Source organism: Rhinatrema bivittatum, chromosome 9 (assembly GCF_901001135.1).
Source record: "Rhinatrema bivittatum chromosome 9, aRhiBiv1.1, whole genome shotgun sequence".
NCBI lineage: Eukaryota > Metazoa > Chordata > Amphibia > Gymnophiona > Rhinatrematidae > Rhinatrema > Rhinatrema bivittatum.
In genome coordinates, this window is record NC_042623.1 from 181,260,633 (window position 1) to 181,273,688 (window position 13,056).

Genomic DNA, 13,056 nt, shown 5'->3' on the forward strand with positions numbered 1-13,056 from the left:
TATTTCTTTTCACTTAAATAAATAAATTGCTAGACTCAAGGCTAAACTAATATGGGTTCAAAGAACCACTCGGGGCCTACTTAATCCAATACCACTGCTGCAGGAGGAAAAGGAGGGAAGTCTGTTTTTCTGCTGAGCTCAGACTATGGATCATGGGTGCTTCCCATGCCCTGCTCCTCTGCAAAAGTTTTACAACATAAACTGTGGTGCAGGAGCAGTCACTGGGGGCTCAATGAGCATCTCCTCCCAGAGCAAGGACGCTGAAAGAAATGGCAGCCAATCCCACAGGAAGAAGAAGCAAATGCTGCTAGGACCTGCCATGAAGAGGAGGGGGTGCAGAGCTGAGAAAGAACCATGAGCAGGGGGAACTCCAGTGCCCTCTGGGTGCCAAAGCGTGAATGGCTGGGCAAAGGATTCAGGCATTAACTAGATCAATGCATAGGGTGGTGGCAGCGGGGGAGAGGGCACCTGGGCACTAATGGTGAGAGAGGAAAGGTTAAAGAGTAGTTCCAGGCGTTAGGGAGGGATCTCAGGTAGCTAAATCCATGACCTCAAAAGTACTGCATATACCAGAGGAATAGGCAGAATTGTCCTCAAAGAACATCAGTTCATGAGCAAGAGACTGGCGCATGGAATTAGGTTTTGGGAAACGGGGAATGTACCTGGGAGGATCTGTACAGAAGGGCTTGGCTTGCATCCATCCTGGAATGGTACTGTAGCTTTTAGCTTTCCTTTCAAATCCTACTTGGATCAACATTAAAATTAATTTGGGAGGAGGCACAAACTGCTCTTCCCCCACAAGCAAAAATGTTCAGTTAAGTGTGGTAAGCCCTGAAAGTTTAAAGCCTAAAATCATTCATGAAATAAAACCTGGCAGACAGCAATCAGACATAGAGGGGGGGTTAGATAATGCAAGAAGAGAGATAGGGAACAGGAGGAAATCAAGAGACGGGGTGGCAGAGTGCCGGCATCCATGGAGTGTCATGAGCAAATGCTCAAAGTCTTGTTGACAAAATGACCGATATGGAGGCCATCATGGCAGAGGCAGACTTGGATGAGATTTCAATCAGGATTGGGATGTGACCATCCCAGGAAACGACTCTACAGAGGAGACAGAACAGAGAAAAGAAGATATAATAGTGGCCACTGAAATTTAAGGAGAGCAGAGAGAATCTAAAATACTGGGAATTGTCCTACATAAATTTAAGAAGACTTCTATCCACATGTGAGTGACATATAGACCTCTGACATAGGGAATGGAGGTGACTTCTACCATGTTACACATAGTGATGGCACAAAAAGTAAAGGTATGCTTGTAGGTGACTTCAGTGTACCTGCTGCAGCTTCATATAGGAGTGGATAAATCATGGAGGCATTCGTCAAGCAACTATTGGAAGATCCCACCTAATGGGAAGCTACTCTGAATCTGTGTTTGCCATATATAGTATATACTTTATTTTTAGGATATTTTATACTTAACCTTAACCTTAGTCTGTCAATTACCGTCCACAGACCAAGAATGATCCCACCTCTGTATTTTATGAAAACAGCCTGATCACCGTTGGGTTGGAGTTCTTCTTAGCAGGGATTGACACTACCTCTACATCTCTGCTCTGGGCACTGCTGTACATGGTGGAATATCCTGATGTTCAAGGTGAGAGGAGAATGGGAAGGTGGAAATTCTAAGGCATAACTGGTTTCACAATGAGCATGTTGAAGACACTGTGAGCTCCTTAACTGGCAGGGTGTCCCACAGAGCGGACTCCATGTTAGAGCGGGTGAGACCTGACAACTGCACTCTGACTGGTAGTGTCCCATGGAGAGAACTCCATGTTATAGAAGAAGGCCTGACTGCCTAAGACAGAAGTAGCATTTAAACTAGATCATAAGAGAAAGCTGATAGTTGCTCAGAAAAAATATGATTTGGATGAAGGTATCTTCAGTGGATACTAGGAAAATTAGAATATGCTGTGGTAAGGCTGAAGTAGCCCAGATGAATTGAAACAGCACAGAGATATGAACGACTTCAAACTACCTGTATCATCTGCTAATAAGCAGTTTGTGAATACAAATAAGAAATAAAGATACAAATATAAAACATAATTTAAAACGTTTCTATGCAACTTAAGTCTGAGAAATAAGATTAGCGAGAAGGATGGTCATTTTTAAACAGGTGCATGAGCGCACGTGTGCGCATTTACCATATGTACATATATGCACGCATGGTATAAAATAGGATGAGCGCCCACATGTGTGCGCAAATTCCGCTTCCATCACGTAAGTGGGGGAGCATTTTAAAAGGAGTGTGCATCCACACCATTGCCAGTTCACCAGTTCGTTCCCGGTTCTCCCAGGCAAGGGCTAGGACTTCCGAACCCCCTAGTTTAATAGTCTCCCTTTCCCTCTGTTAGGCCCAACCTTATAACTCCGCTGACTAACCCAGGTTTTATTTTATTACTTACACGCCATCCATAGCAGTAGTAAAGTTACGGGGCAGGGGACCCTGCTGTGCGCCTTCTCTGACCCGCCCACTCCCCGTCCCTTTTTAAAGACGTTTGACTTGTGTGCATAGCGGAAAATATGTGCATACACAGGTGGCTTATAAAATCCGCTTGGCTAATGCTGGCCAAACTTGTGCACTTATCTCCCGGCTTTGGCATGCGCAGGACTTTTTAAAAATTCACCTATTAGATTTTATGGCACAATAAAGATATAGACATAATAAGAATCTCAGAAAACTGGTGGAAGGTGGATAACCATTGGGATACCATGATGCTGGGGTATTATCCGCATTTATTTATTTGAAAAATGTTTATATTCCGTTTATATCAAAATATGTACTAAATGGATTACAACATATTTAGCAATTATAACACATAATACAGTACATGAAAAAATAATACAAAGCAAATAAATAAAACATTTCATAGAAAACCCTGAGCTAAATATCATAACATATCATAAAGAGTCATAAGCCAGCCTAAAGAGTTCTGACTTCAGCAATTTCCTAAACTGCTTTAAATCATTGACTGAGCGCAAATAAAATGGTAAAGCGATCTACAAAATAGGCCCCGACACAAAAAATGATCTCTGGCATCTTTGACACAACCGTGCCGTTTTTACAGTTAGAATAAAAAGCTAATTTTGGTCGGAAGACTTCACTGGCCATTTTGGGACATAGGTCTGTAACAGATTGGACAAATAATTAGGTGCAATGGACTTCACACACTTGTAAACCATCATAAGAACCTCGAATTGAATTCGAAATTCAATCGGCAACCAATGAACTTCCTTTAAAATAGGGGATATATGGTCACGACGAGGGCATCCAGTTATCAACCTGCAAGGCTCGCAATCGATAGCTAGGAAGTCCAACAAACAGTGAATTACAATAATCCAGCATACTAAGAACAAAGGCGTGAATAATAGAACTAAAATCTGTTTGATTTAAAATGAATTTCAAATGCCTTAAGAGATGCAATTTATAAAAGCCAATTTTCAAAATATTTTGAAAATGTTGCCGAAAAGATTTTCTGTTTTCAAATATAATACCCAGATTACGAACTGAATCCTTAAAAGGAACTCAATGTGACAATGTGGAAGCCTTGCAATGGGTTGATGCCGGCGAAGGTCAGTCTCCCACTCCTTGGTCCTCTTGGCGGGGCTTCGATGGAGAGGGTCCCGAGTCAGGTGGCCCCCCTCGACTCGATGCAGCCGGCACCAGTGTCAATGGAGCAAATTGCTTGGATCCAAAGAAGTGCTCCATCTTCTCCAGGCGGGCGTGCCGGCCTTTGGGAGTCATCTGGGCACAACTCTAATGGGAAGGCCCGAGGCACAGTACACAAACTTGTGTGGCAGTTATGAACATACTCCGTGGACACTTAGGGCAGTTCCTAAAACTGGTTGCCATGATAAAAAGAGGCGGCGTGCGGTCGATGGCCATCAGTCATCGGGAGGTTTACTACCGGGAACGGACCGCAAAAGTGCGAAAAGGACTTACCGAACTTCAGAGGAGTCGATGCACGATGGGGGACCCCAGAACGGGGTAGAATTTGAAGAAAAACTTCAAAAATTTCCGTGAGGAAAATGTGAGGAAAAAACACACAGAGCTCCAATAACCGCGAGACAACCGCTGCATGGAAAAAAAGAGACTGAAGGGGGACCCCGTGTGGCCACAGGGTTAGTGGCATGCTGGGCATGCTCAGTGTGCCAGTCAAAGTTCTAGAAACTTTGACAAAAGTATTCTGTGACAGGGCTCCATCTGATGATGTCACCCATCTGTAAGGACTAACCTCCTGCTTGTCTTGGGAGAATCAGATTTCCCCTTAGTCTTTTTTTTAAACTCTTTGCAAACACTCTAAAATCAATATTCAAAATTAAACATTTAAATGGAGTTAAATGGATAACTTGTGAGTTAGAAGGATAACTTACCATTTAGATGGATAACTTGTTAGTTATCCAGCTAAATGGCTTTGAATATTGGCCTGTCTATGTTTCTAGTCTATCTTTCCCAGTCATAGCCCAAGGGAGACAATAAATACAATATAATAAAACATGAATATGTCGATGCCATTTTCAATAGTACCAAGTGTTACCTACCCGTCTCTGATACCAAGCTGTTTTCTTGTCCTCAGAGAAAGTGCAGAAGGAGCTGGATGCTGTCCTGGAGCCCTCAGAAATAATCTGCTATGAGGACCGGAAGAGGCTGCCCTACACCAACGCCGTCATTCATGAGGTCCAGCGCTACGCCAGTATTCTTACAGGAGTGGGCCGCCAGAGTCTGAAAGACACTAGCTTCCAAGGGTTCTTCATTCCAAAGGTGAAGAGTGAATCAGCTTCTGCCAGTCCTATCAAACTCTGTTTACTGGGAGGGCCTAGTGCAAGACTAACATTTGCTGAAAACAGCAAGACTCATAGCTCTGTTAGTAAACCAAGCCCGGTTACAGAGCGAAGAGTAGGGAAGCTATAAATGTTGCAGGGAAACTGGCGTTTTACATTTAATTTAATTTTGCATTTTTATTCTGCCTTTCCTAGTTGATCAGCCACTTCAGAGTAGCTTACATGGTGGATGGTTAGTCAAATTAAAAGCATTATGCAGTAGGGTAGGAAGCACTAGCAGGCATTGTATTACAATTAGTTTGCATGCATCTTGATGCATTCATACAGTAGATGAAAACTATGGTTTACAAAGAATAGCTTTTTCAATTAATTCTGTAATTATTTACAAAGAACATCTTATTTAATTAATTCAGCAGTTGGGCTTGGATTATTGCTAGCTTGTACCTACTGTAGCATGTTGACATATTTATCTTTTTAGCAGTTGACAAGGTGATGTGCTGCCCTGCAGGCTGTTGGTCTGCTGGGTAAATGGCAGCTGAGATTCAATGCCAGGAAGTGCAAAGTCATGCATATGGGGAGTGGAAATCCGAATGAACTGTATTTGATGGGGGGGGGGGGGGGAAAGGCTGATGTGCACGGAGCAGGAGAGGGACCTTGGGGTGATAGTGTCTAATGATATGAAGTCTGCGAAACAATGCGACAAGGCGATAGCAAAAGCCAGAAGAATGCTGGGCTGCATAGAGAGAGGAATATTGAGTAAGAAAAGGGAAGTGATTATCCCCTTGTACAGGTCCTTGGTGAGGCCTCACCTGGAGTACTGTGTTCAGTTCTGGAGACCGTATCTACAAAAAGACAAAGACAAGATGGAAGCGGTACAGAGAAGGGCGACCAGGAAGGTGGAGGATCTTCATCGGATGACGTACGAGGAGAGATTGAAGAATCTAAATATGTACACCCTGGAGGAAAGGAGGAGCAGAGGTGATATGATACAGACTTTCAGATACTTGAAAGGTTTTAATGATCCAAAGACAACAACAAACCTTTTCCGTAGGAAAAAAATCAGCAGAACCAGGGGTCACGATTTGAAGCTCCAGGGAGGAAGATTCAGAACCAATGTCAGGAAGTATTTCTTCACGGAGAGGGTGGTGGATGCCTGGAATGCCCTTCCGGAGGATGTGGTGAAGACCAGAACTGTGAAGGACTTCAAAGAGGCGTGGGATAAACACTGTGGATCCATAAAGTCAAGAGGCCGCCAATGAAGAGTGGGTGACTCCCCAGAATGATGGCTACTGCCTGGAGACAATACCCTTATTCAATAAACATATACATGCTTACTGTGACTCCAACATCGCTCTAAGCTTCAACAGCAAGAGGAATCGTGGAAAAAAGGATTTGCACTCACAAAGGGGGGAGTAGCTGGCTTGTTACGGCGGTTACCAAACCAAATAAGCCTGATACTTCACTTTCAATGCATATACAGCATAGTTCTCTGCTTCAACGGCAGGGGAGAAGAAAAAACTGATACTTCACACATCCAGCAGAGCTCTCTGCTTCAACGGCAGGGGAGAAGAAAAAAGGGTTCGCACTCACAAAGCGGGGTGTAGCTGGCTTGTTACGGCGGTTACTACCCCAAACCAAATGTGCCTGATACTTCACTTTCGATGCATATCCAGCATGGCTCTCTCCTTCAACGGCATGGGAGAAAGGCTGATACATCACGCATTTCCAGCATAGCTCTCTGCTTCAACAGCAGGGGAAAAGAAAAACTGATGCTTCACGCATATCCAGCATAGCTTCAACGGCAGGGGAGAAGAAAAAAGGATTCGCACTCACAAAGCGGGGAGTAGCTGGCTTGTTACGACGGTTACTACCCCAAACCAAATGTGCCTGATACTTCACTTTCGATGCATATCCAGCATGGCTCTCTGCTTCAACGGCATGGGAGAAGACTGATACATCACGCATTTCCAGCATAGCTCTCTGCTTCAACGGCAGGAGAGAAGAAAAACTGATTCTTCACGCATATCCAGCATAGCTCTCTGCTTCAATGGCAGGGGAGAAAAACAAAACAAAACTGATACTTCACGCATATCCAGCATAACTGGATATGCGTGAAGTATCAGTTTTGTGAAGCATAGCTGTGTTTAAAAAAGGATTGGATAAGTTCTTGGAGGAGAAGTCCATTACCTGCTATTAAGTTCACTTAGAGAATAGTCACTGCCATTAGCAACAGTAACATGGAATAGACTTAGTTTTTGGGTACTTGCCAGGTTCTTATGACCTGGATTGGCCACTGTTGGAAACAGGATGCTGGGCTTGATGGACCCTTGGTCTGACTCAGTATGGCATTTTCTTATATTCTTATGTTCTTATAGCTCCCTGCTTCAACGGCAGGGGAGAAGAAAAACAACCAATAAGGGCTGTATAACATAGTCTGTGTAAAACAAGCATGGGTGTAGCTTGCTTATTGCGGTGGTTACTACCCCTACTACCCCTAACTAATCAAGCTAGATATTTCACTTGGATGCAGCTCCATCACTGCTCTCTACGTTAATGGTGGGGGTGGAAGGGAAATAGAACCAAGAGCTAAGAGAAACAGATAAGTATGAGAGAAAAAATGTGTGAAGCTTGCTGGGCAGACTGGATGGGCCGTTTGGTCTTCTTCTGCCGTCATTTCTATCTTTCTATGTTTCTATAAATAGCCAGGTTTTTAGTTGGCATCCATGTCATTATTGACTCTTACATAGTTCTGGTGCTGCTCTGTTTTCTTTTTTAGTCAGAGTCCCTTCAATCATAGGGTCTTTCTCTTCTCCCTCCAACCACCCTCCTCCAAATAACTTTATAACTCTTCGTTCAATTTCTTTTTTTTTTTTGTAATATTTTTATTTTTGTCAGTTACACAAACAACAAACACCACTTTTCACCAATGCAGGCAGGCAATACAATATACAGTGGTAAGAATAGCAGAATGTTACAATCATGGAATAGACCTAACTCAACAACTCTCCCATTCATCCTTACACGTCACACTGCCAAACCTTCATGCCACTCACATACTACAACACTGAATTCACATTTCCATGTCTCCATTGCAAGAGCTCCTTCATCCGATTCCATAAATTAAAGTATGCTTTCTGTTTCATTAAAACTTTGACTTTGCAGTTCTCTCTTTGAATAATTCCAGTACTGTGTGAGCCTGCCTTTCAGCTTCCCACACAGGATAAAATAATCTTTTCAGCTAACTTGAAAGCCACACTTTTGTACTTCCTGCTGGTAGTTATAAATCTTTATCAAAACCGGACAAATAAATCATTTTACCATTCCATGAAATTTCTCTAATGTGCGGAGATGACTGCAATTTCTGTAACTGATCAATTACTGCAGGGGTACAGCTCTTGTTAACTCTTTAATCATCCTGTTGGATAGCTCCTCAGGATTCGGGCCTACCTCTGATGCCATCTTATCTTCACTCACGGCTGTACTTTTATCCGCTCCCATCTGCTTTGGGCAATTGGCATTTCATTGGAAAGTTTGATTACAAAATTGTTCATGAAATCTCATTCCTAGATATTCTTCTTTTTATGTGCTACAACACCTCAATTTAGCAGATTAATCCCTTTTATTGTTGACTCCTAGGGAGAAGGCATTCGAGGCTTCCTCTCAGTGTGGTATCATCATCAGAAGTCCAGAACTGATCATTCAGTTTCGCTCAAATTTGTAAATCACAAAAACTAAATGGAGATTCCAAAAAGATGTGAATGCAAGCATTGAAATGTCAAAACAGATCAGCATTCAAAACAATTTAGAAACCTTAAAAGTAGTGACGATGACACTTTAAACATAAGTTGCTAGAGGACCTTCATAACACCTGTACGTGCTGCATAAAATGCTTGGGTCATATTAAATCATTGGTCCTAGATCAGGGGTCAGGAACCTATGGCTCGGGAGCCAGATATGGCTCTTTTGATGGCTGCATCTGGCTCGCAGACAAATCTTTAATAAAAAAGTAAAAATCTAACAAAATCCCCCACCCTCCTGACGCCCCTCAAGACCTCCAAAATTAATTTATTACAACCCCCGCCCTCCTGACCCCCCCAAGACCTGCCAAAAGTCCCTGGTGGTCCAGCGGGGGTCCAGGAGTGGTCTGGGAGCATTCTCCTGGACTTGGGCTGTCGGCTGCCAGTAGTCAAAATGGCGCCGACGGCCCTTTGCCCTCACTATGTCACTGGGGTCGACCAATGGCGGCGGTAGCCCCTGTGACATAGTAAGGGCAAAGGGCCTTCAGCTGCCAGTAATCAAAATGGCATCGACGACCCTTTGCCCTTACTATGTCACAGGGGCTACTGCCGCCATTGGTCGACCCCAGTGACATAGTGAAGGCAAAGGGCCGTCGGCGCTATTTTGACTACTGGCAGCCGACAGCCCAAGTCCAGGAGATCGCTCCCGGACCCCTGCTGGACCACCAGGGAATTTTGGCAGGTCTTGGGGGGGGGGGGGGGGGTTAGGTGGATGGGGGTTGTAGTAAATTAATTTTGGAGGTCTTGGGGGGGGGGGGGGGGTCAGGAGGGTGGGGGGTTTTGTTAGATTTTTACTTTTTTATTAAAGATTTGTCTGCGAGCCCTGGACCCCCGCTGGATCACCAGGGACTTTTGGCAGGTCTTGGGGGGGGGGGTTAGGAGGATGGGGGGTTGTAGTAAATTAATTTGGCAGGTCTTGGGGGCGTCAGGAGAGTAGGGGGTTGTAGTAAATTAATTTGGTAGGTCTTGGGGGAGTCAGGAGGGTGGGGGGTTGTAGTTAGTATGGCTCTCACGGAATTACATTTTAAAATATGTGCGTTCATGGCTCTCTCAGCCAAAAAGGTTCCCGACCCCTGTCCTAGATGAACGTGGCTTTTTTTTTTAGAATTTTTTATGTAAAATAAAAGAAATGACTTCCCTTTACTAGTTGAAAGCAGCAGCAGCAGTAGGCATAATGTTGAGTTGCACCCAACAAAACGTCATGTTTCGAAGGGGCGAGCATCTCAACAGTGTTGGCGTCTCTCTGCACAGGGATAAATTTCATAAGATATGATATAAAGAAAGGTACATCTTGGTAATAGTTATCATCAGCAAAAGCACAAGAAAGGAACACATTATGTTCAGATTAAGATCGCTGCGTTCAAATTAGTTGAAATGGCTGTGCAGTACGACAGCATTTTACCAATTTTAAGGCTTGACATGATGATGTAAATGAACACATGATCAGAAAGACAGCTGTCAGATGAAATGTCAAAGAGTTAATTAAGGAGCTGTCAGAAAAACGGAAACTACTCTGTCAACATTCATCCCAGGTGATTATGTAGATTTGAGATGGAAAATTCACTGGTGTTCATTTCATGCATGAATTAGCAACACGAACAGGCATTATGAAGGTCCTTTAGCAGCTTATCTTTAAAGTGTCATCGTCACTAGTTTTATGGATTGTAAATTGCTTTGAATGCTAATGTGTTTTCACTCAAATTTGTGCCATGGATAGTGTTTATTTATTTGTTTTATTTACTTAAAAACTCTTATATTCCACATATTCCACAGTTCATAGCGGAGTACAAATTAACGTACAAACCACGAGGCATTTTTAAAACATTTAAGTCATTTAGACAAAAAAAAGCAATAAAACAGTAAAGACAATAAAATTAAGCTACATGTTAAAAATAAACAAGATGTTAAAAATGTAAAAAAAAGATTAAATCAGAGTATTTTTACCTATCTTCAAACGCAATTTTAAATAGGTAGGTTTTTTAATGCCTTTTTGAACGTCTTGCTGCATGATATTAAATGTAGTTTTTCTGGGACAGCATTCCAGATAATGGGTCCTGCAACTGAGAATGTCCTTTCCATGGGTAAAGCCAAGCCTAGCTACTTTGATAGAGGGTACTTCTAGTAGATTTTGGCTTTCGAATCTAAGAGCACGAGTTGGATTGTATATGTGCAGGATAGCATCGGCCCATGGTGAAAAAACATTTTGCAGAGTTTTATGTATTATGGATATTATTTTATAATAAATTCTTTGTTGTACCAGAAGCCAATGCAGGGCTTCTAAAGTTGGTGTAATGCGTTCGGTGGAAAACTCTAGAAGGCCACACTCTTGTCCATGTGTCAGGTGACATGCAGAATCCCAGCACTGGGGTAGGCATGCGCTCAAGGCTGCATAATGTCAGCACGCATAGAGAGCTGCGATTACCATAAAAAGGCATTCAGGATGTAATGGGCAGATAGCAAAGAAAAGAGATAAAATAGTAATAAAAGAGGAAATAAACGACTGGCATTTTGCTTTGTTGTGACAGGCAGAGTTTCAGAGCAGAATCCCCGGTCCCTCAGAAAATATAGAGTGACTGTATATGCTTTCTGAGCCAATTTTCCTTTTGCTTCCTTACTCCTCCTGCAATTTTTCTTTTAATAAATACAATTAATTTTTTTAATTTATGCTGTCTGCTCGTTTGTAATTAACATCATGCATCTTGGCTCCTGGAAGGAAACGTGCCACTGCATTCTGATTAGTAATATTTGGTAGGCCAATTAGATCAGCGTTAGAGTAGTCCAATCCAGTTAATACCAAAGCCTGGGGGACCGTTCTGAATCTCGCGGGTCTAGAAGTGGTTTTAGGTTTTTTAACATAAGTAATTTGAAAAATGAACTTTTGACTAAGTTACTAATGTGATACTTCATTGTCCATGAGCTATCAGTTGTGACACCCAAATTACCTGCTTGCTGTTTAATACTTATTTCTTGTCCTTTAAAAGAAAAGGTTTTGGGGAAAAACCATGTTATTTTTTTCAGCTGAAAGAATATTTCAGTTTTATTCAAATTTAGCTGCAGTTTATTATGAGAAAGCCTATTGTGAATCATGTTTAAATACTTTTCTAATAGTTTTAGTGTAAATGACCACAAATATTGATAGGCAAAGAAAAACTGGATATCATCTGCATAGATTGTACAATTGACACCAAGGCCAGCAAGCCATTTACATAAAGGGACCAAGCAGAGGTTAAAAAGCGTGGCAGAGAGGGTGGAGCCCTGGAGTTACCCCAGCAGTAACATTGCGCCATCTTGAATGAGAGCTACCTACGCTGATCTGAAATGCTCTTTTGGAGAGAGGTGAAATGAACCATTTTAGTTTGGCGTCCTTGATTCCTAGCGCAGATGGCGTAATAATGATTTATGTTCTAGGGTGTCGAAGGCCGCACAGGGGGGCAAGTAATTCTAGGACTTAACTAGCGCCTTGGTCGAATCCGTGAATGATAGCATCAGTGGTAGAAGTTAGTAATGTTTCTGTGCATGAAGTTTTTCTAAAACCGAACTGATGCCGATGATAGTAGAGTGTCCATTCACTCTTGGCTCACACTCTTCATAACCTCAGTGCCCCTGAGACTCAGAATTCCCTTTTTTCTTTCTTTATCTATAAAGAAACAGATTGGTTGAGTTCATTTGAAATATCAGGGAGCTCGGAGCACAATGTAAAAGTAGCTTTCTGTAGCAACCAGTGACAGAAACCCTACTAAGGACTCTGTTCCTTAATAATTTACACAATGTACTTTATTTCAATACTGCACTATTTATTTGCAACGTTATTTGACTACTGGCCTGTTCAGCTATACCCAATGAGTGCCTTACACTATGCTGCTCTGTTGCAGCAGTTCCATATGTAACATGCATGCTTTGAACTCCCTGGCTAGCAATGCATGGCATAAGTAAAAGATGATGATGATTGTGATGTCATCAAGCATTTTTAAAGCTGCTCTGCCATTGGCTAGTGCCTGTGTTCACCAGCTAATGCTATTTCTTGCATGCTTTCCTACTGGGGGGAAAAACATCTCTGTGGTTTAATGATGTTCATATTACACAGAATTTCATATAATGAGCAATTCTCATAATTATGTGCAAATGTCTGTATCTAAGGACACCAAGCATCACGAAATGTTCACACTTCTCCTTCTTGTGCCTCTAAACTGTGGGTCATCATCTTTAGATGTCTCTTGTTTACATTTTATGTCAATGTTTCATTCCTCAGGGAACCATCATTTTTGGGAATTTAACCTCCGCTCTGTATGATCCTGAGCATTGGGAGACCCCTCGCCAGTTTAACCCCAGCCATTTCTTGGACAAGGAAGGGAAGTTTGTGAACAAGGAGGCATTCATGCCGTTCTCTGCAGGTAAAGCTGTGAGGCACGTCGTATATAGT

The 13,056-nt window shown here is 42.5% G+C and overlaps 1 protein-coding gene across 1 annotated transcript in view; it reads left to right on the plus strand.

The window, feature by feature from the left end:
- Nucleotides 1-13,056, plus strand: part of LOC115099358 (cytochrome P450 2J2-like) — a 42,088-nt gene that overhangs the window by 19,791 nt on the left and 9,241 nt on the right. The window contains exons 6-8 of the mRNA XM_029616948.1: nucleotides 1,513-1,654; nucleotides 4,635-4,819; nucleotides 12,886-13,027. Coding sequence (XP_029472808.1) covers nucleotides 1,513-1,654; nucleotides 4,635-4,819; nucleotides 12,886-13,027 — 469 coding nt within the window. The remainder of the gene's footprint in view (nucleotides 1-1,512; nucleotides 1,655-4,634; nucleotides 4,820-12,885; nucleotides 13,028-13,056) is intronic.